The sequence below is a fragment of the Heptranchias perlo genome, chromosome 11 (genome assembly GCF_035084215.1).
Source record: "Heptranchias perlo isolate sHepPer1 chromosome 11, sHepPer1.hap1, whole genome shotgun sequence".
Lineage (NCBI taxonomy): Eukaryota > Metazoa > Chordata > Chondrichthyes > Hexanchiformes > Hexanchidae > Heptranchias > Heptranchias perlo.
Window position 1 is genome coordinate 28146601 of NC_090335.1, and position 24393 is coordinate 28170993.

The 24393-nt window shown below is 43.9% G+C and overlaps 1 protein-coding gene across 3 annotated transcripts in view; it reads right to left on the reverse strand.

Annotated features, from left to right (window-relative positions):
• LOC137327204 (glutamate receptor ionotropic, kainate 1-like) overlaps positions 1-24393 on the reverse strand; it is a 297693-nt gene that overhangs the window by 77438 nt on the left and 195862 nt on the right. For all 3 annotated transcript variants that reach the window (XM_067992767.1, XM_067992764.1, XM_067992766.1), the window contains exon 6: positions 16247-16420. In XM_067992767.1, coding sequence (XP_067848868.1) covers positions 16247-16420 — 174 coding nt within the window. The remainder of the gene's footprint in view (positions 1-16246; positions 16421-24393) is intronic.

Sequence of the window (24393 nt, forward strand, 5' to 3'; positions counted from 1 at the left end):
GGTCGAGAACCAGAGGACACAGATTTATGGTGATTGGCAAAAGAACCAAAGGCGACATGAGGAAAAACTTTTTTACGCAGTGTGTAGTTATGATCTGGAATGTGCTGCCTGAAAGGGTGGTGGAAGCAGTTTCAATTGTGATAAATACTTGAAGGGAAAAAATTTGCAGGGGTTTAGGGAAAGAGCAGAGGAATGGGACTAACTGGATTGCTCTTTCAAAGAGCCAGCACGGGCTCGATGGGCCGAATGGCCTCCTTCTGTATTGTAACCATTCTATGATTCTATGATACTACCTCCACTGGTTCCCCTTTATCTACCCTGCAAGTTACACCCTCAAAAAATTCTAGTAGATTTGTCAAACACGATTTCCTTTGCATAAGGAGAACAATCCCAGCTTCTCTAGTCTCTCCACAAAATGCAAGTGCATTAAACTCAACAGGTAACTTAAAACATTCTATAGCACAGATATTGTATAATAAAAAGATACATACATGGCCTTCTTGTGACAACACACTTCAGCCATGTCACCCTGGCACTTTTTTCTTTTTTATACATGATCTCAAATAACAAGCAGCAATGTAAATATTAGGTTAAGTCTTCTGTTCGTTGAATTAAATATACAGAAACTTTGCATGCCACTAGTGCAAAGCACCTTTAATACAAAACGTCCTCTGTAACCTTCAAGCATTCTGAATAACTGCTTTGTGAACACTCCTTCCAGGCACTCACTGCTCTGAGCAAAGCTCAACCCCAAATCATATAGGAACTATGATTCACTGTTTAATCTAAAAGACCAGCCAGTCAAGGATGGCAAAGACAACAAGCTTTTTAGAATTTCTTCAAAGTTGAGGAGGTGTAACAACAGATTTTAAAAAACACGAAATATTCTAGCATAAAATCCATCAGCCATACAGAGCGTTTTATGCTTTACAAAACTGTAAGTCATGACCGATAAAGGATTCCTGTTGAAGGAATATTAATTACACTTTCAATTTTTACTTTTAAATTAAATACACCCAGAATTATAATTTACTGTCAAATATTATAATTTGTAAACGTTTTTAGAATCACCTTTCTTTACACTGTACTTGTGCACATGCCTGTTAATCATACAATCAATCAATGTTGCAGACAAAGAACTGGCCATTCTCCCCATATGCCATTGTTTTACGCCACGAGACACCCAGTCGAATGCCTCTCTCCTGCTCGCTCCCCAACTCTTAACATCTTTTTTCATGCAACTATCTAATCCTCATTATAGAATCTTGGTTAGACCAAACTTGGGGTACTATGAACAGTTCTGGTCTCTACATTATGAAAAGGATATAGAGGCACTGGAGAAGGTGCAAAACAGATTTATTAGGATGATACTAGAACTGAGAGGTTATGCCTACCAGGAAAGATTGAACAGGCTGGGGTTCTTTTCTCTAGAAAACAGAAGACTGAGAGATGACCTGATAGAGGTCTTTAAGATTATGAAAGGGTTTGATAGGGTGGATGTAGAGAAGATGTTTCCACTTGCGAGGTGACCAGAACCATGGGCCATAAATATAAGATAGTCACTAATAAATCCAATAAAGAATTCAGGAGAAACTTCTTTATCCAGAGAGTGGTTAGAATGTGGAACTCGCTACTACAAGGAGTAGTTGAGACGCATTTAAGGGGAAGTTAGAAAAACACACGAGGGAGAAGGGAATAGAAGGATATGTTGATAGGGTGAGATGAAGTAGGGAGGGAAGGGGCTGAATGTCCTGTTTCAGTGCTGTACATTCTATGTAATTCTATGTAAGGTAATTAAGGAATCACCAGTGAGATAACAGCGCCTTGGGGGTTGCTGCACTGCCATCTACCCAGGGGAACAGCCAGACATTTTCTGTTGGCTTTAAACAGTCACTGTTGGTGAGCATCTCGCCCCAAAATTTCACTGCCCAGTTCAAGACCAGAGGTCATCCTAACCTCACAAGACTGAGGGCAGTGCCATTTAGATCACGGTCAGAGCAATTGCCAATCCAGCAGCCATTGTATGGGGGCTGGGGAGCAGTGAGTGAGCCAGCTGTCCCATTATTGTAAATAAAGAGTATTTGAAATACAGCCTATGACCACTCTACATCCATTCAAGGAAAGAAAGAGAGTCAGCCAAAACACAATGTAAATAAAATGCACAGTTGGTAGCTGTAGAAAAAAATACATTTTTATCCCATGAATGAAGATCTTTGTTACTGTTGATGGCATCATGACCATTCTCTCTCATGGGATTAGAAAGCTACTTCACAGTTCCCCCATACATCCAAGGGATCTATACACATCAACTATGACTCAAGACCTGAGCTTCGAGGTTTGAGACATACACTTGTAGTGATTCAATACCAATACAAATAAAATTCTGTACTATGCACAGAGATTATTTTTGCTCTTACATTCCAATGATCCACAGAAATTAAAACCAAAAGAGTTGGAAATCACTCCTGTTGTTCCCAACCTTATCTACCTGGTGCAAGGGTAAAGGATATCTCAGAGCAACTGGAGAGAAGTGAGTATAAAACATTTGATATTCCTTCCTGCCATGCGCAGTAATCAGTAATGGGGCAAGGACAAGCTGAGCTCAGCTGTGCTGTTCCTCATGGTCAAATAGCTTGCCGATGCTTATTGTCTAGCCTCAGAGATGAAGAACGGCTGTGTGGGTGAGGCACTGCAGGGCAGCCATGTACAGCGCTCAGCAAAAGTCAGCACCATCGGCGGTGGAAATTGGAAAGGGAAAAAAATAATCCTGGTAAAAAAAACTGAACAGATTTCCTTCTGTTGAAATTCTAAATTATTGTGAGAAATTCTCAACACCAACTTCAACACGGCTCATTTAAACAAAAAAAAATTACTTAATTTCCAGAAAGGACAGGAAATGGATTTTCTAAGTAAACAACATTCAGTTACATTATGAAAATGTACACTAAATATGTATCCAGAAACTCTGATATCGAATGACGTCTGGTCAGATCCAATTAATTCTGACAAATAAAGAAGATTTATATATGGTTACTATGGTTACCTATTGGAATCTTATTACTGTTATGATTGCTATTTGCAGACATTGGTTTTTCACAGTAAAGTCTTGAACTTTATATTTTTCTTTCTGAAAAATCTTGGTTCTGTTTTATATGGGAGACACGTACCTTTACTGCTCAATACCTAGGTAAACGATTGCATGACCCGGGGGATTGAAACATGGACCTCTTGTTATTTGTAGTGAATACATATTACAAGAGGTCTACGTATGATGTAGAAATGTGAAAGAAATCAATAGACCTGATTTTAACATTCGGCGCTGGTGGAAAACAGGACGTAGTGGATTGGCCTGATTTACCTTTCCATTGGAAGATTAAATCAGCCTTAATGGGGCAGAAATTGCTCGTGAAATAATGGAGGAGCTCAACAACACTCTCCGTTGTTAGTGGCGAGATAGAGGAGCAAGAGGCACTTGCACAGTGAAACGCAGAAATCCGGAACTTGCTCCTACTGGTTCACCGGCGACATGACAACTTCGAATTAAAGGTATATCGCACGCTGTAATCAGAGAAATCAATGAAAAAATGCAAATTTGCCTATCTGCCCAGCTGGAAAGTAACTAATTACGCCACGAGATAGGCAAGCAATTAGGAAAGATAATGGTATGTTAGCCTTTATTAGCTCTTATACTCCACCCAAAGGGAGTGGAGTATAAGAGTAAGGAAGTCTTGCTGCAATTATATAGGGATCTGGTAAGACCACACCTGGAGTACTGTGTACAGTTTTGGTCTCCTTATCTAAGGAAGGATATACTTGCCTTAGAGGGTGTGCAAGGAAGGTTCACTAGATTGATTTCTGGGATGAGAGAGTTGTCCTATGAGGAGAGATTGAGTAGAATGGGCCTATATTCTCTGGAGCTTAGAAGAATGAGAGGTGATCACATTGAAACGTATAAAATTTTTAGAGGGCTTGACAGGGTAGATGCTGAGAGGTTGTTTCCCCTGGCTGGTGATTCTAGAACTAGGGGGGGCATAATCTCAAGATATGGGGGAGGCCATTTAGGACCGAGACGTGGAAAAATTTCTTCACTCAGAGGGTTGTGAATCTTTGGAATTCTCTCCTCCAGAGGGCTGTGGATGCTCAGTCATTGAGTATATTCAAGACTGAGATCGATGGATATTTGGATATTAAGGGAATCAAGGGATATGGGGATAGGGCGGGAAAGTGGAGTTGAGGTAGGAAATCAGCCATGATCTTATTGAATGACAGAGCAAGCTCGAGGGGCCTTATAGCCCACTCCGGCTCCTATTTCTTTGTTCATACGTTCTTATGTAGGTATGCTTAAAAATACAGGTCTAAACTAAGTTAACTAAGTGGTATGTCTTAATGATTGCCAAAAAACTAAAAATTAACTTTCAAAAATGTGGAGTCTCATTACTCCTTATTTTAATAGGTTTTGGTAGTTAAAAGTTTCTTTTAAAAATTAAAAAAATTTCCCTTCTGTCTCTTATTTAATTCAATTATTTTTTACCCTCTCTTTTTCACTGTCTATACCTGTTTTTACAATGATTTTAATGTTGTACCTTTCACTTCCTGGTTTAACAATTCAAGCTTGCAGACAGTGAACTCAACTTCTCAAAAATGTTGCAATCTGATTGGTCGAGGGGAGAGATCGATCCTCTCGCTTCTCCCAGGATCCCTTCGCCTGAACTGACGTTGGGCTCTTCTCCACTTCCTATTCGAGGAAGTGGTGGACGAAAAGATCGCGGTGAGTTCATGGGTTAGTATAAATCTATGGAGCGGCGAGCAGTGTTGGTTCGCCGCTCTGAGCAATTTCTGCCCCATTTTGTTTTTGCAAAAAGGAATGGGACAAGGGGTGATGACTTCCAGTTCAATATCACAAAGGATTGGGCTGAAAATGGTAGTAATGTATGATATCATTTACATACTGCGTTCCTTTTCACCTTCAGAACTAAGCTCTAGTAAATGTATAATTTGAGGGCTGGTCCAGAGGGCACACGCAGTTTGATATAGAGGGGTCATTTTTAACTTGGGCCACTTCACGTGAACGGGGCAGTGGAGGTTTGAACATGGCCAGTGCTCCGACTGTAGCCATCCTCAAAAGGGTCTTCCGCAGGGCAGTCGGAGTGCCCACCTGTTTCAGGCAGTAGGCTCTTTTATTACACATTTCTATCAGGCAGAAGATGCACCAAGATGATTATTTTTGTGGGGCCAGTAGCAGCTGGAGTGTTCCTCCAGACTCCACAAGAATAATGGAGTCGCTGTTGCCCAGTAACCCCACCCACCCCCCCGGACCTGTCTGCAAAAGAAAACTGCAACTTACTAAAGGGATAGAGATCTGGAGTTACCGGTGTCCACCATCTTTTCTCTGACCTTTGCACCTGGGGACCAGGCATTACCAGGCACTGACCTATGGTTGCCTTTGCTGTGCTGTCCCTCACGGTCAAATAGCCTGTTGACACTCATTGTCCAATCTTACATACAAAGAACGACTACCTGGGCAAGGTACCAGATGGATGTCAGCATCTATGGAGTCATTTTACTGGTAACAGCAAAATTAAGTGCCTTCCACTGGCAGCATTTCCGTTGGATCCATCACGTTGGCTTTGGCCGCAGGCAGCCTTCATAACCCACCTACACAGACCAGTAATAATTTCACCATGGCTGGCCGATATAGACCTTCTAACAGCTCAGTGTCCCAGCCAGAACAAAAAAAATTACAAATGAATCGAGAAGGCTGGGGGGTGACCTAATACAGGTCTTTAAAATTATGAATGGGTTCGATAGGGTAGATGTGGAGGAGATGTTCCCACTTGTGGGGGAGATCAAAACTAGGGGTCACAAATATAAGATAGTCACTAATAAATCCAATAAGGAATTAAGGAGAAGCTTTTTTACCCAGAGAGTGGTTAGAATGTGGAACTTGCTATCACATGGAGTAGTTGAGGTATATAGCATAGATGTATAAATACATGAGGGAGAAAGGAATAGAAGGACATGCTGACAGGGTTAGATGAGTAAGGTGGGAGGAGGCTTGTGTGGAGCATAAACACCAGTATAAACCAGTTGGACCAAATGGCTTGTTTCTGTGCTGTAATTTCTATGGAATTCTAGGTAACTTAGTACCAAGCACACGTCCACAAGCTTTGTGGGCAGCTTTAAAGTTGGACATGTGACTTCTGAGCATTTGTATACACAGTTGTTCCATTTGTTGTAGAATCTCTACTGCAGTACAATTGGGGAAGTTCGGAAGCAAGGTGAATTAAGCTAATTACAGGTATTATAAAAAGGGTATTAGCTCAGCCTCTCTATGTGTTATGTGGCACAACCCCCCAGTAAATTATACGTGACTAATAGTCAGCTCATGACAATGCATGTTTTGAGGAAGGGGAGAGGGAAGGAGATTTCTTCAACCCATTGACGATTTTATGAACTTAATTATCAATGTTAATACTTCTTTTGTTTCTCAGATTATACTAAGAGACAGTTTGTTGCCTATTATCGTAATGAAAATAAGATGGAGGCCTGATCATTTTTATTAACAAATTTTATTCATTTAATGTTTTAAGCAGTTCTGTATGCTTTTTTTATAGCTATTCATAATCACACAAATAGTCAGTAGCCAAAAGAATGGTCTTGGGCCATGGACTAGGTGTAGCTCCATGAGAAGAGACAGATACACAGACACACACATTGAGCAGATAAAAACATAAAGGTCAGAAGAGACCACTTGGTCCATCCTGGTGACTCTTTACACCCTGTTTAGTCTACATACCTAAGAACATAAGAACATAAGAAATAGGAGCAGGAGTAGCCCAATCGGCCCCTCGAGCCTGCTCCGCCATTTAATAAGATCATGGTTGATCTGATCCTAATCTCAAATCTAAAGAACACAAGAAGTAGGAGCAGGACCCGGCCACTCAGCCCCTGGGCCCGCTCCACCACCCACAGGGCCTTGACCGATCCGAACTCAGCTTCATGTCCAATTTCCTGCCCGCTCCCCGTAACCCCTAATTCCCTTTACTTCTAGGAAACTGTCTATTTCTGTTTTAAATTTATTTAATGATGTAGCTTCCACAGCTTCCTGGGGCAGTAAATTCCACAGACCTACTACCCTCTGAGTGAAGAAGTTTCTCCTCATCTCAGTTTTGAAAGAGCAGCCCCTTATTCTAAGATTATGCCCCCTAGTTCTAGTTTCACCCATCCTTGGGAACATCCTTACCGCATCCACCCGATCAAGCCCCTTCACAATCTTATATGTTTCAATAAGATCGGCTCTCATTCTTCTGAACTCCAATGAGTAGAGTCCCAATCTACTCAACCTCTCCTCATATGTCCGCCCCCTCATCCCCGGGATTAGCCGAGTGAACCTTCTTTGTACTGTCTCGAGAGCAAGTATGTGTTTTCTTAAGTATGGACACCAAAACTGTATGCAGTATTCCAGGTGCGGTCTCACCAATACCTTATTTAACTGCAGCAATACCTCCCTGTTTTTATATTCTATCCCCCTAGCAATAAAAGCCAACATTCCGTTGGCCTTCTTGATCACCTGCTGCACCTGCATACTAACTTTTTGATTTTCTTGCACTAGGACCCCCAGATCCCTTTGTACTGCAGTACTTTCCAGTTTCTCGCCATTAAGATAATAACTTGCTCTCTGATTTTTCCTGCCAAAGTGCATAACCTCACATTTTCCACACATACCTGTCGCAAGACTGTTTTCTTCATTGCGGATACGTGTTTGATAAGATCAGCGTTTGCCCTGTTTACACTACAGCCACAGCAGGGCAGCTCTGAATGGTGATAAGGCTGCATGTGTGACCATCAAGAAGAGAAAGAAAGAAGCTTTCGTTATGGACAGGGTCTCCATACCAGGTAACAGCTAGGCTGCTGGGAAACTAATACTAGCTTCCCAATACTTGAGGTTAAACAGTCTTAAGATGCTTTTAGTCCATGCCAGACCTGTTCCAGTATCACTGTCTCCCAACACCCAGGACTTGTGTAGCCAACTGTAACCTGAATGTAACCTGCCGAGTTTGCTCAGGCAGGCTGTTGGGAACACCTGGGAAAAAAAACGGCCTTCTCGATTGCAGGTGTTAAGTATATCCATGCGATTTATATTAATTAGTGTTAATTGTATTCAAGTGGTGCGTATCAATTGGGAACTCTCTCGTATCCATTTATAAGAGAGCTGATCTAGGGTGTGGGGTGGCTGTAGTGTGGAGCTCTGTGAATAAAGGCTTGGAAGCAACTGAAGACTAGGCTCTAATATTCTATTCTTCACCACCTGGCTATCCAATTTATAACAGCAGGCCTTAGCAAATCCTGGCAGATTTACCAATGGATTGCAGCCGCCTGCATGAGAAGGGTGCTTCATTACCCAGTGCTGATATCATTCACGTAGGGTGAAAAATTCACCAAAAAAAATAATAAAAACATCTTTCATCAAATACATGGTTGGTGAATCTAAGGTTCCACCAAGACTGAGAGATAAATACTTTAATCACTCAGGCTTACAGTGGTCCTTGTTTACGATTTTCTTTTCACAGCAGTGAAGCTGTTATGTTCTTTTAAAGTTTACTGTTCATGTACAATTATTATTTGTCCAGTCCCATAAATTCAGCTTGTGTAGTGACTGAGTAAGAAAGTTGTTATCACAGAAATCAATTCTCTATAAACTACAATATTTTAATTTCTGCCCATGTTTACTCGGAATACCTGTACTCATTTTGCATTTTTGTTACTTGCCTCTCATGAATTCAAGCTTCCTTGTAAAATGCCGCGTGTTGTTACTTTGCCAAAATCTGCAATTCCGAGTACCTAGCTACAGATATTAATCGTAAAGCGTTGTGTCGACTGCAAATTCCAGCATTTTCTTAGTGCTCATTAGTGTGAGTGTTGACAACTCTGGAGAATGAAGCGCCCTAAGCAGTGGCCTTGCCACTGTTAAAATGATGGCATTAGTAAGCAATAGCACTGCCAGTTTCTAAGATGGTGAAAACAGTACCTTGTTCTGAGAGGCAAAAAAAATCCAATACTTCAACTGAGTCTTTACAAATATCGTTACTCTGTTTGCCTGGTTACGATTGATGAAAGTCCATTACATTAATCCCTTTCTCTTCTCCCTACTGCCCCATTTCCCTTTTTTTTGGCTGTCTGCCTTGTTAATCTTTTATGATGTTTTACTAAGAATTTTGGTCACAACAATAAGTTATTTGAATCATGCAGTGTATTTTACAATCTTCCACGAATCTGATGCTTTCCTTAGTTTTTATCATTTACTCTTTTGTTTTTGTTTTCTACCAATTAAATATTAGCACGTATGCGGCTTTAAGTACTTTGCAGACGCTGGGTTTTATTTAAAGACAAAGATTTGGCAGCAGTGTTAGAATTTGGTATTTGCTGTGGTACACAGACATATTATTTTCCGTGCATTTGTACGACATTTATGTGTGGTGCCATTTTAGCGTTCAAATTTAGATTTAATGTGACTTCCAGCACATTGTAGTACTTTTTGTTTCCAGAAGCATCAATGAAAGAATGGCCGTTCATTCACAGTTCCAGTAAATCAAGGAACCAAGAAACAATCTACCCCTCACCCCCAGTATTCGCAGCAGAAAATAAAATGCTTTCAAGTTTTCAGTGATTGATAGTCTCTTGTGCTGTCAGGAAAATGAATCCTTCCGTGTTGTTGTTTTTCCCTTTTTGGAAGCTCAATACTGAATGGGCACCATCCGTAAAAATAAAGGTACAACAAAAAACTTATAAAATAACATTTGAATGCTAGTAGTGTCATCGATAGAAGTGATAACATGTCTTGTCCCCTCTAAAGCACCTGAACCTAAAAAATAATTTTAATATGATACATGGGCCCAGCTTTTAACATCGAGATGGCAACTCACCGGGTGGGTGGATTTGCGCGGGGAGAAATCGAAAGCAAAGTGAGCATATTTAAATCTGCGATCGCATCTTGATTGCAGTCAATTATCTTTTCTTCCGGGTTTTGCGTCTCCAAGCTACGCAGCGGGCATGCTGTGCACCCGTATGATGTGATTGGAACTGCATTATTTAAAGGACCAATACAAAAATAGATTTTGATGGAGAAAGGAGAAATGGAGTCAAGGACAGCAAAGGCAGCGCCTAGATTCAATGATGCCTCCCTAGATGTGCTACTGGCTGCAGTGAGAGCCAGGAGGAATGTTTTTTTATCCAGGGATGGAAGGAAGAAACCTGGCTCTGTCACCAAAAAGGCTTGGCTGGAGGTAGCACAAGAGGTGACAAGTAGGAGCACAGTACCCAGGTCTTGGCTGCAATGCAGGAAGTGATTCAATGAACTGAGCAGGCCTGGAAAAGTGAGTACATTTGCATATTCACCCACATCACCTAATCCCCCCCCCCACCTTCATCACTCTGTCTTGACAAGCCTACTCCATCGCAAAACTCCTCACACCCACTTAAGTGTCACCAGCAACCATCCTTCACTTTCTATGCACTTGCTCACCTCCCCATTCATGAACCCAACACTGTCACTCACCCCAATCCTGATGCAATGTGATGCATCTGTATGATAGTGATCCTCTGATGCATCTGTCTGATAGTCATTCCCACCCAATGCACTAGATCCATTGGGTGAATATGGCACCTTCAGTCACTCACAGGTCTGATCTGTCGCCCCTTGTAGGAGAAGAGAGAGGGTGAGGACTGGCGGTGGCTCTTCACAGGTTGTGGAATTAACAAGCAGAGGAGGAGTCAATGGAGATAAGTGGCACATCTGCAGTCCTCTCAATCGGAGATGGAGAGACGAGTAGCTCATATATGGCTGGTGACAGAATATAACATGTATTTCACAAAGATGCTGACTTTATTGATGCTTGAAGTATGAGAAGTCTGAGGATGGAGATTGGCAAGATTGTTATTGGGCCATAACTAAGTTGTTTCCCTTTCTTTTATCTTACAGGGCCTTCACGCCTACAAGATGATTCAGCTGATAGGGATGATGTCAAATCCTCAGAAGACATCATTCCATCTGAGGGTGCACTGTCACAGGATTATACAGCCATGCACCAGCGCAGATACTCGCACTTCAGTGGATCCTGTTAGACAGATTGTTGGGTTGTCACCTGGGTGAATCACAAGTCACAAGTGAGCATGAGTGGACACTGGTGGCAGGGGCAGCTGTGGAGAGTTCACATCGGTGGGCGCACTCCTCTCCAAGCTCTGCTTAGCTGGACACAGATGCTGAACCCAGGGGGCAATCGTTGAGAAGGAGAATGATTGAGGTACTCCTGTATCTTTGCGAGGTACTGGAAAATGTGCCACACACACTCTCCATAGTAGCGGAGAGGATGGAGGAGTCCAACTCCAGCATTAGTGGAGTGATGTCGCAGGTAATAGCGAGAATGTCTGCACTGGAGAGAGTGGCCACTTCCATTGAGCTTCAAGCACTGCTCTCAAATGAGTCAATGCAGGCCATGACCACGGCTGTGCAGGAGATGTCTGCCTCCTTCAACAGGATGACAGATACCTTATACATGGCCTTTCAACGTATCACTGATCTTCAAGCTGTTTTCCAGCGGAGTGGTAGGTGTGATGTGGGGCTGGCCCAGGAGAGGGATGATGGCGAAAGGGGCGAAGGAGGTGGGAACTCCACTCAAAAGCGCTCCCACTTCTCACCCATTGCCCCCCACCCCCACCCCACCTCAACTAGTACCCAAAATGCTGCCTCCTCTCCCGATGGCTGAGTCTGCCCCTGCACAGGTGCAAGTGGAGCAGTCTTTGGCGGGGCCCTCATGGGCTCCAAATCCCAGAGGTTGTAAACCAAAATCATTTCAGCAGTCAGAGCAGGGATCTGAGTCGCCTACATATATCTCTGCTGAAGCCACAGGGGATGCACTATGTAGAAGCAGTAGGAAGCGTAAGTTTAGGCAATTATAGTTCACCAAGGGTATGCACAAGGGTGTTTGAAGAAGTTATGTTGTAATTTATATTTCTTTTTATGTTGGCACATGAAATTTATTCATTATCTCCACTTCCAAATCTTCAATATTATTGCTTCCAGACATTCAAGTGGACCTTTCACTTGCTTCATGATCAACACCAATACATGACGACGCCCACTGGGTGGCTGTGCAATGGGGTACTCGTAGCTGAAGGACTGTTTTGTGCAAAGGGAGGAGGGAAGGTTTGGTGGTTGTGGTGATGATTTTATCAGATGGCATGAGTATGTCAAAGATCTTTATTTTATGAATGTCATAAAGAGAACCTCAGAGATGAGGGCGTCCCTGGCAGCAATGTGTGTGGCTGGTCTAGCGATGCGTGCACCATTGCCATATTCCTCCTCCTTGTCCTCCTCCTCGTGCTCCTCGTTGTTCTCCTCATCCTCTTCCTCTGCCTCAATGTTGCAGCCAACAGAGGAAGCTTGATGAGCGCCTTCATCCTCGACCACCCCTAAACCTCTCTGCAGCGCTATGTTGTACAGGATGCAGCACACCACGATTATCCTGGAGACCCTCACTGGTGAGTACTGAAGGGCACCTCCAGACCCATCGAGGCATCTAAAGCGCATCTTTAACATGCCTTTGGCTTGCTTAATGACACATCTGGTGGTCATGTGGCTCTGGTTGTATCATTGTTGTGCCTCATTGGTGCGGTTCCTCACAGGTGTCATGGTCCACGTTTGCAGGGGGTATCCCTTGTCCCCAAGGAGCCAGCCCTTAAGTCTGTCTCCTGGCTGGACGAGGTCTGGAAGAGGCATGTTTGACTGGGAAGTCAAAATGAAGGCATCATGCCAGGGAATCTGGTGCACACCTACAGGAATTTCTTCTTGTAGTTGCACATCAACTGCACATTGATGGAGTGAAAGCCCTTTTGGTTAATGAATACTCCTGGCTCATTGGTGGTCCTCGGGTTGCCACGTGTGTGCGGTCAATTGCACCCTGCACCTGTGGGAAGCCAGCCAGAGAGGCAAAACCCACTGCCCGCTCATTCTGGCGGGGGACGTTCACATAATCGAATGCCCTAGAAAACAATCCATCCATCACCTGCCTTATACATTTGTGTGCTGAAGATTGAGAGACCCTGCAGATGTCACTGATGGACCCTTGGAAGGAACCAGCGGCAAAGAAATTCAGAGCTGTGGTTACTTTCAGCGTGACGGGCAATGTGTGGCCACCAGGTCCAGCAGGGAGCAGCTCTTCCTGAAGGAGGCTGAAGATGGCTGCTACCAACTGCCAACTCAACCTGAGCCTGGGTAGGCACTGCTCCTCAGAGAGGTCCAGGAATCTCAGCCTTTGCCTATACACCCTCTCATGTGGGGAGTGCCTCCTGTGACCTCAGCCCCTGTTGCTCCCTCCTCTGCTGTTCTCCAGGTCCATATTGTGCACCTACAAATCCCAGAACTGCACAACGTGCCTGTCCTGGATGGTGATTTTCCTCCTCCTCAGATGTACTGTGGAACACATCCATTGCCACCCCCCCCCATCCTGATCTTGTCAGTTTGAGGGGCTCCAAAATGTTAGTAAATATGTCTGAACACAAGAATTCTCAATGTGAACAAAGAAATCTCAGTCTAAACAGCCAAACAATTGCCTGAGAGAACTGAGTGACCAGCTGCAATATCTGACCTTTTATTGAGATGTTTCAATCACAGGTTTAAAGGTCCACATGAGCATCTACTGCATCTCGCCTCCGTTTCAATGGTGTCTTTCAGACGCCATGGGAAACACGTGCAGAAGAAGTTAAATCTATTTCTGTTGCAGAATCAACAAAAAATTAAGTACCTCAAGTGTACCTACATTGCCCCTTTAACTACTGGCCCACTGGTTTTAAGTGGGGACTGGACTTCTGGGTTTCGGTTGCACGCGCATCCTAACATGCCTGGGTTAAACCTAGAAGTGCGGTCCTGCTTCCAACTGCTATCATTTCGAGCTCATACTGGCCCCCAAGCCACCCATTCTTGGGGGTTAAAACTTTTCCCATTGTTTTTACACTGCCATTAAACTGCATCTGCGCCATTAACATGGTTTAGCATCTGAAGGAGAGATATACAGGAAGATTTATTACAATTTTAATAAACCTATACACTACCACTCAACTCCCTAAGAAGTATTATTCCATCACTGGTCTTCATTTGTCAAATATATCATATCGTGCAGCCTCTTTGCTGAAATGTGTCATTTTCGTTATGTACTTTAGATGGATCTTTCAGAGATAAGATTGGCATATTACTGGCACAAATTTAAGGTGATTGGCAAAGGAACCAAAGGCGATGTGAGGAAAAACTTTTTTATGCAGCAAGTAGTTATGATCTGGAATGCGCTGCCTGAAAGGGTGGTGGAAACAGATTCAGTCGTGGCTTTCAAAAAGGAATTGGATGAATATTTGAAGGGAAAAATTTTTCAGAGCTACGGGGAAAGAGCGGGGGAATGGGATTAACTGGCTTGCTCTTACAAAGAGCCACCACAGGCTCGATGGGCCAAATGGTGTCCTCCTCTGCTGTAACGATTCTATGATTAGCTACTTCATACTTTCATTTGCACCATTTTGACTAAGACTACCAGAACTAATTTCATTTGTCAACAGCAGTAAAGGTGTATAATTTCAATTCATAGCTTGTTGGGTTATTCATTCATCAAAAGTGGCAGCCTATGTCTGATTCACAAGATCATAAATGAGCCCATTCACCCCTTTAGCTTTCCTACTTCATCATATAGAATGTAAGGAATCTTACAACACCAGGTTATAGTCCAACAGTTTTATTTGAAAATCACAAGCTTTCGGAGGCTTTCTCCTTCTCTTCGTGACGAAGGAGAAAGCCTCCGAAAGCTTGTGATTTTCAAATAAAACTGTTGGACTATAACCTGGTGTTGTAAGATTCCTTACATTTGTCAACACCAGTCCATCACCGGCATCTCCATATCATCATATAGAAGGAATATGACATGAGGTTTTTTCAACAGGACGGTCATGTGGAACTTAAGAACATAAGAAATAGGAGCAGGAGTAGGCCATACAGCCCTCCGAGCCTGCTCTGCCATTCAATCAGATCATGACTGATCTTCGACCACAACTCCACTTTCCCACCCGATCCCCATATCCCTTGATTCCCTTAGAGTCCAAAAATCTATCGATCTCAGTCTTGAATATATTCACCGACTGAGCATCCACAGCCCTCTGCAGTAGAAAGTTCAAAGATACACAACCATCAGAGTGAAGAAATTTCTCCTTATCTCGGTCCTAAATGGCTGACCCCTTATCCTAGACTATGCCCCCTAGTTCTAGACTCTCTGGCCAGGGGAAACAGCCTCTCAGCTTCTACCCTGTCAAGCCCTCTCAGAATCTTTTATGTTTCAATGAGATCACCTCATTTTTCTAAACTCCAGAGAATATAGGCCCATTCTACTCAATCTCTCCTCACAGGACAACTCTCTCATCCCAGGAATCAATTGAGTGAACCTACATTGCACCACCTCTAAGGCAAGTATATCCTTCCTTAGGTAAGGAGTCCAAAACTGTTTACGGTACTCCAGGTGTGGTCTCACCAAAGCCCTGTACAATTGCAGCAAGACTTACTTACTCTTGTACTCCAACCCCCTTGCAATAAAGGCCAACATACCATTTGCCTTCCTAATTGCTTGTTGTATCTGCATCTTAACTTTCAGTGTTTTGTGTACAAGAACACCCAAATCCCTCTGAACAGCCAACATTTAATAGTTTCTCACCAATTAAAAAATATTCTGTTTTTCTATTCTTCCTACCTCACATTTGCCCACATTATACTTCATCTGCCACCTTCTTGCCCACTCACTTAACCTGTCTATATCCCTTTGCAGACTCTTTGTGTCCTCCTCACAGCTTACTTTCCCACCTAGCTTTGTATCATCAGCAAACTTGGATACATTACACTCGGTCCCTTTATCTAAGTCATTAATATAGATTGTAAATAGCTGAGGCCCAAGCACTGATACTTGCAGCACCACACTAGTTACAACCTACCGACCTGAAAATAATCTCCACTTGGCAAATTGGGCAATCAAATGGGCATCAAAATTTTAAATGTTGTTACTTCCCCCACCCTATGGCAAAAATCACAATTTACAGTAATCTGTACCTTAGGGAGAAAAGGGAATTAATAACAGAGACTATTTTCCTAAATACACCTTGTAGATTATTTCATTGGTAACTATAGAAGCCTAAGATTCTTCTGGTACATTTAAAGGGTACTTACTGTTATCATCCCATCCAGGAGTCCTGAATCAGGTTTGGGTGGTGCTTGAAGCCGTTCCATGGACCACTTCTCTATAATGGATGCAACTCGTGGGTTGTCAATGTTTAGGAGGCGAAATCCTGTCATATTGACACCACTATATCGATAGGGCTCCAGGTTGAGTGCAAACAGATCCTGCAAAGATAGACCACAGGACAGGAATTTCAACTGACAATTGCCCATTACACTCTACTTAAGAAATTGATGATAGATCTATGTGGGAAAATATTACGACATATTTATTACAGAATACAGGGTCTTGCCCTGGGCAGGGTCACAGCACTTCTGGTAACTATTGCCACCGTATGTTTTAAATATACTCAACATAAATTGACTGAAACATAAACAACCAAGAGCAAACAATTATATTCATTTCAAAATGTAATTGGACTCTGTGGCCCTGATATTTATGGGGTGGCGGGGAAGGAACGCGGGTGTGTGTTTGTTGGGGGGTGCCTGAAAATGCTGGGGTCAGACCCCGGCAACCGGCAAACATCACAGGTTGATGGGGGGAGTCGGACCGGCAATCGGAAGGGAGGGGGGACTGGGAAATAGCGCAGGTCGGTGGGGGTTGGACCAGCAATGGGGAGGGAGGGGGCACTGGGAAATACCGCAGGTTGGTTGGGGATTGGACCAGCAATTGGGAGGGAGGGGGGACCAGGAAATAACGCAGGTTGGTTGGGGGTTGGGTCGGCAATCAGGAGGGAGGGGAGACCGGGTGAGAGTGCGGGTATGGTGGGAGGGGGTTGGGTGACCGATTGCGGCAGAAGATTTGCTTGAGGGGCCAGGGGGGAAGCATACCTGCTCCTCCTGGCCCACAAGCAGTGCTCTAAAAAGCACTTACCTACTGGATCTGGCAGCTCCAACCTCCCTTTAGCTGCAGAGTTTCCCGAGCCCCAGGAAACCCGCCCGCAGCCGATAAATTTAAATGGCTGCCAAAGTATCAGGAAAGCAGCCTCTTTAACATATTATAATGACAGACCCGTCTCTCTAGAGTGGGTTACTCGGACGACCTGAAACCCGCCGTGAATAAAACGGAAGCAGGCGTGTTCGCGGCAGGTTGGGATCGGGTTACCAGATTTTTTATTTTTAACCCCTCCCCCCCCCAGCTGACGCTCTCTTGCCTGTCATGGGGGTTCAAATTACCCCCTATTTACTTTAATTAGTGTGTCTACCCATTGAGTCTACCCTCCTTCTCTATATGTGCTCAGTCGGATTAGAGGAGGGAGCAGATACATTCAGTTCCTAATGAAAGAACATGGTTTGGGACAATGTCACTAGCCTCAGGAACACTTTTATTGGTGCACTCATCTCTAACTTTACTTTAAAGAGGGTATCTTATAGCTGACACCACCAAAGATAACTCTGATCAGACAGTCCTTTTCTTAATGGTTCCAAATCAAATTGTGCAGGATTTTGAGGAGCAGCCAGGTATGAATGACATCCTGAATGCTGTTCATCTTTCAATAGATTGTGAGCCATCCCCAATCTCTGTCAAACTAACAGTCCAAGTTGAAGTTATTCCAGCTGCTATGTTAGCCAAACCAGGATGGAGTGCAAATTGTATTCAGCACATAGATTACTTTACCTAGCAGTGAGAGCAGATTGTAAACCAACCCCATGTCGATTAAATTAACCTGCATAACTGACTTCAATGTTACACGCACATTATTTGCACTGACTTGTGCAGTAGACTGAATTTCTGCCAAGAGGAATTCTAATATGTATCTGTTTGCATTAGTCCTTGCACACTGACTATGTTATTGTCTCAAGAAGTTGACAGTTCTTCCATCTGTTCTTCATGATTCCGTCGCTGCAATATAATTATTTCATTGAAGGTAGAGCCGTGGGGATTAGTTTGTACTTCTTCCTCATTCCTGCATCATGTCCCTATCTCCTTCCAATTTGGGAAGAGGGACTTCAAGGCATTTTCTCCTCTGCAGCACTAAATCCTTGAGCGCCAGATGGTGGTGGTGTTGTGGTCAATGCTTGCAAAGCAGTAGATTTCCCCGCAATGATAAATTCTGGTGCAGGTGGTGCTTTTAAAATCCCCAGTGCTTCAGTGTAATCTGTAAAGAAAAGAAATAATATCCAAACAAGGAGAATGATTTGTTTTTGATCTAAGTGTCATATATAAGTCATTAAAATGATTGTTTATGAAACTGTATGTTTGTTAAAATATTATTGAAACTATAATTCTTGAATATTGTACTTTATGTATTATGAACTGAATAGTGTGCTTTATAAATTAAGAGACACTTACCAGATCAGACAATGGTTTCACCATCATCATAGTCTTCAAGAAAATCCAAGCACTCTCCAACAAAGCAAAAACAAGAGACTTTCTCTCCACTGCAGGTGCTATTTCTTGTGACACTGGAGTGTGCTCTTCTTGGCTCTTTTATGCTCATCATTAAATGTTTCTATGGCATCAATCCAGGTACTTTTGATCCTGGATATCATGTTCAACTGCTCAGTAACGTCAGTCCATGCCCTGTGATAAGAGGCAGTTGGTATGGTCACCCTCCCTCTTTATCTGAATGCACAAAGCATTCGTAACAAGATAGACAAATTAATGGCACAAATAGAGATAGATTGTTTTGATCTATTGCCATTACTGAGACATAGTTGCAAGGTGACCAAGGTTGGGAACTAAATATTCCAGGGTACCTGACTTTTCTAAAAGGCAGACAAATGGAAAAGGAGGGGGGTGTAGCCCTGATAACAAAGGATGACATAAAGACAAGGTGAGGTAGGATCTTTGCTCGGAAGATCAAGAAACAGAATCAGTATGGGTGGAGATAAGAAATAACAAGAGGCAGAAAACACTGGTTGGAGTAGTTCATAGGCCCCCCTAACAGTAGTCATACTGTTGGACAGAGTATTAATTACAAATAAAAGGAGCTTGTAACAAAGGTAATGCAATAATCTTGGGGGACTTTAATCTTCATATAGACTGGGCAAATCAAATTGGCAAAACTAGTTTGGAAGACAAGTTCATGGAATGCATTCGAGGCAGTTTCCTAGAACAATACATTGTGGAACTAAAAGGGAACAGGTTATTTTAGATCTTGTCTTGTGTAATGAGACATGGTTAATTAGTAATCTCATAGTAAGGGATCCTCTGGGGAAGAGTAATCACAATATGATAGAATTTCACATTGAGTTCGAGAGTGATGTACTTAAGTCCGAAACTAGAGTCTTAATCTTAAACAAAGCCAATTATATAGGCATGAGGGACGAGTTGGCTAAGGTTGATTGGGAAATTGAATTAAAAGATATGACGGAAGATAAGCAATGGTGAACATTTAAAGAAATATTTCAAAATTGTCAATTAATTTACATTCCATTGAGGGATAAAAACTCCACAGGGAAAGTGATCCATCCATGGCTAACTGAAGAAGTTAAGGATAGTATTAGATTAAAAGAAGAGGCTTATGATGTTGCCAAGAAGAGTAAAAGTGCCTGAGGATTGGTAGAGTTTTAGAAACCTGCAAAAGATGACCAAAAAATTGATAAAGAGGGAGAAAATAGAATATATGACAGTAAACTAGCAAGGAATATAAAAACAGATTGTAAGAGCTTCTACAAGTATGTAAAAAGGAAGAGATTAGCGAAAGTAAATGTTGGTCCCTTAGAGGCTGAGAAAGGAGAAATTATAATGTGGAATAAGAAAATGGCAGACGTTAAACAAATATTTTGTATCTGTCTTCACAGTAGAGGACACAAAAAATACCAGAAATAGTGGGGAACCAGGGATCTAATGAGAGGGAGGAACTTAAAATAATTAATATTTGTAAAGAAAAAGTACTGGAGAAATTAATGGGACTAAAATCTGACAAATCCCCTGGACCTGATGGCTTACATCCTAGGGTTCTAAAAGAGGTGGCTGCACAGATGGTGGATGCATTAGTTGTGATTTTCCAAAATACCCATGATTCTAGAATGGTCCCAGTGAATTGGAAGGCAGCAAAGCTAACACCGCTATTCAAGAAAGGAGGGAGAGAGAAAACAGGGAACTATAGGCCAGTTAGTCTGACATCAGTCGTCGGGAAAATGATAGAATCCATTATTAAGGACGTAGCAACAGGGCACTTAGAAAATCATAATATAATTAGGCAGAGGCGGCTCACCACCACCTTCTCAAGGGCAAATAGGGATGGGCAATAAATGCTGACCTTGCCAGCGACACCCACATCCCATGAACGAATAAACAAAAAAGAGTAACATGGTTTTATGAGAGGGAAATCGTGTTTGACAAATCTATTAGAGTTTTTTGAGGATGTAACTAGAAGGGTAGATAAAGGGGAATGAGTGGATGTAATATATTTGGATTTTCAAAAGGCATTCGTTAAGGTGCCACATAAAAGACTGTTACACAAGATAAGGGCTCATGTGGTTGGGAGTAATATATTAGCATGGGTAGAGGATTGGTTAACGGATAGAAAGCAAAGAGTAGGAATAAACGGGTCATTTTCAGGCTGGCAGGCTGTAACTAGTGAAGTGCCGCAAGGATCAGTGCTTGGGCCTCAGCTGTTTACAATCTACATTAATTACTTAGATAAAGGGACCGAGTATAATGTATCCAAGTTTGATGACGATACAAAGCTAGATGGGAAAGTAAATTGTGAGGAGGACACAAAGGCCTAAATTTTAAACAATGAGGCGGGATCTCAGCAGGGGGGTCAATAAGGAGGTGGGAAACCCGGAAAAATTTTTGTGCGTGTTCCCGAGTGATCGTGACTCATTTGAAGCCACTTAATTCAACTTCTGGGTTTCGCGTCCTCAAGCTGTGTAGCAGGCTTACTGCACACCCACATGACGCGATTTAAAGCCCATTATTTAAAGGGCCAATGCAAAAATGCATTTTGAAGGAGAAAGGAGTAAAAAGCAGAATGGAATGTCATAGAGGAAAAGCAGCACCCAGATTCTCAGATGCTGCCCTGGAGATACTACTGGCTACTGTGAGAAGAAGAGGGAAGTGTTATATCCAGGTGATAGGAGGAAGAAACCTGCTTCTGCCACCAAGAAGGCGAGGCTGGAGGTGGCAGAACAGGTCAGCAGCAGGAGCATGTACCCCGGTTTTGGCTGCAGCGCAGGAAGCGTTTTAATGACCTAGTCAAGTCAGGAAAAGTGAGTACAGTTACTGATTCACCTGCATTATGTGGTGAACATTACCCCTCCTCACACTGCCCTGCGAAGCCTACTCCATCACATCCCTCCTCACACCCACTTAAGGCTCAGTGTCAAGTTACCTTCACTTTCTGTGCACTTCTTCACCCCACCATTTGTGCACCCACCACACCCACTCACCCCAATCTTGATCCAATGTGGTCAATTTGTCTGATACTCACCCTCTGATGCATCTCCTTCATTGTCATCCTGACTCAGAGCAATGCATCCACTGGTCACCACGTCACCCTCACTCACTCACACGTCTGTACTTTCTCCCCTTGTAGGAGAAGAGTGCGTAAAATGCAAGGGAGAGGAGTCGGACTGGAGGGCGGCCTCCACAAATTGTGGCCCGTATAGAGGCGGAGGAGGCGGCCTTGGAAATTAGCTGAATGGTGGAGTGCCCGGCCATCGGGGGTGCTGAGACTGGCATCCCGCAAATATCTGGTGACAGAACTTTAACATCCCTCACACAACAACATGGATTGTTGTTATCAATGATTAACCTGTTGCACACCTCAGGATGCTCAATGCAACGTTATTTCTGTGATGAATCTTAATATTGCTGTATGTTCTCTTCCAGGGCCATCAAGGACTGAAGAAGTGGACGACGGCGATTCCTCAGAGCAGCTCTCTGCCTCTGAGGTTGCACCGTCATATCTTAGTGAAGCCGTGCACCAGTGCAAATACTCACATCTCGGTGGGTTCTAGTAGAGAGGTAGTTGGGTTGTCACCTGGTGAGTCACCACACACAAGTGAGCACGAGCAGACACTGGTGGTAGGGGCAGTGGTGGAGAGTCCGTGTCGGGGGGCAAACTCCTCTCTAGGCTCTGCTCAGCTTGGCTCAGATGCTGAACCCCGGGGCCATCCATGAAAAGGAGAATGATTGAGGTACAGACACGCCTTTGCGACGTACTGGAAGACTTGCCACGTTCAGCCTTCACATTGAGTCAGAGGATGGAGGAGTCCACCTCCAGCATTAGTGGACTGGTGGCACAGTAAGTGCAGGAATGTCTGCAATGGAGGGAATGGCAGCCTCCACTGAGCCTCAAGCACGGCTCACAAATGAGTCCACTCAGGCCCTGGCAATGGCTGTGCGGATTCAGGGTGAACAACATGCTGCCGCCTTAAACAGGCAGACAGATACATTAGCACTGGCCTTACAAGGCATCACACATGTTCTCCAAGCTGTTGTCCAGCAGAGTGGTAGGAGTGATATGGCCCTGGCCCAGGAGAGAGATGATGGCGAAAGGAGACATGGAAGTGGGGACGCCACTCAAAGCGCCCCGACCTCAACCAGTACCTGCAATGCTGCCTCCTCTCCTGATGGCCAAGTCTGCCCCTGCACAGGTGCAGGTGGAGCAGTCTTTGGCGGGGCCCTCACGGGCTCTAAAACCCAGAAGTCGTAAGCCGAAAGCATCTAAGCAGCCTTGGCATGATTCTGATCAACGTGCCACTACCTCTGCTGCAGCCACAGGGGATGCACCACATAGAAGCTGTAGGAAGAGGAAGTCTAAGGTTTTGTAATCACCAAGGGTATGCACAAGGGTGTCTGACAGACAGTCACGTTTTTCATTTATATTTGATTTTGGTTAAATGCACATTAAATGTTATGATTCTCACCACCACTGCCACATCTTGTCCATTCTTGAGTCCCTTTTGTGAAAGCGCCCTTTCATGTGCTTCATCATGAACGGCAAGACTTGGTGCCACCCATTGGGTGCGTTTACAATGGATGTATGTGTGGTTGTACAATGGATGTATGTGGGGGGGGGGGCGGTGCTGGTGGTAGTGGTCATTCCAGGTGGTCCGAGTCCTTGACTATCGTCACTTTGCAGATCTCCCTATGCCAGGTGAGACACTGCTCTGCCGATGGTTCGCCCATTGTTCCCCCTCTTCCTCCACCTCCTCCTTGTCTTTTTCAATGTTGATGGCTGGTGCGGCTGCTTCATGAGTGCATGGGACCTCATCCGTCGGTAACCCTTTCTGCTGAGTGATGTTGTGCAGGACGCAACACATGACTATTATTCTACACACCCTCGCTGGCGAGTACTGAAGGGCCTCCCCAGATCGATCCAGGCATCTGAAGCACATCTTCAGTATTCCTATCACTTGTTCAATGACAGACCTGGTGGTGATGTGACTGTCATTGTCCTGCTGCTGTGCCTCGCTGGTGGGGTTCCTCACAGGTGTCATGAGCCAAGTCTGCAGGGGATATCCCTTGTCTCCAAGGAGCCAGCCCTTAAGTCTGTCTTGTGCATGGAAGAGGGGCAGGATTTTGGATTCATGCAAAATGAAGGAATCATGGCAGCTGCCAGGGAATTTGGCACACACCTGCAGGAACCTCTTCTGGTGGTTGTAAACCAGCTGCTCATTGATGGAATGATATCCTTTTTGGTTGATGAACATTCCTGGCTCATGTGGAGGTGTGCGGATTGCTACATGTGTGCAATCAATTGCGCCCTGTACCCGTGGAAACCCACTACCCTCTCAGTCTGGCTGATGTTGTCGATGGGGAAGTTGACGTAGCCGGATGCCCTGGCAAACAAGCCATCTATGACCTGTCGTATACACTTATGGGCAGACGATTGAGAGATCCTGGTGATGTCACTGGTGCTGTCCTGGAAGGATCCAGAGGTGAAGAAATTGAGGGCAGTGATGACTTTAACTGCGAAGGACATTGCGTTGCCACCAGTCAGGAGCAGCTCTGCATGAAGGAGCCTGCAGATGTCTGCAACCACCTGGTGACTCAATCTGAGCCTTTGTAGGTACTGCTCCTCAGAGAGGTCAAGGAAGCTCAGCCTCTATCTGTCGACCCTCTCACGTGGGTAATGCTTCCTGCAATCTCGGCCCCCTCCGTTGGTCCCCTCTCTGCTCTTCTGCAGGTCCTTGTGGCGCACCTCTGTCTTGTGGAGCTGCAACTCCCAGAACTGCAC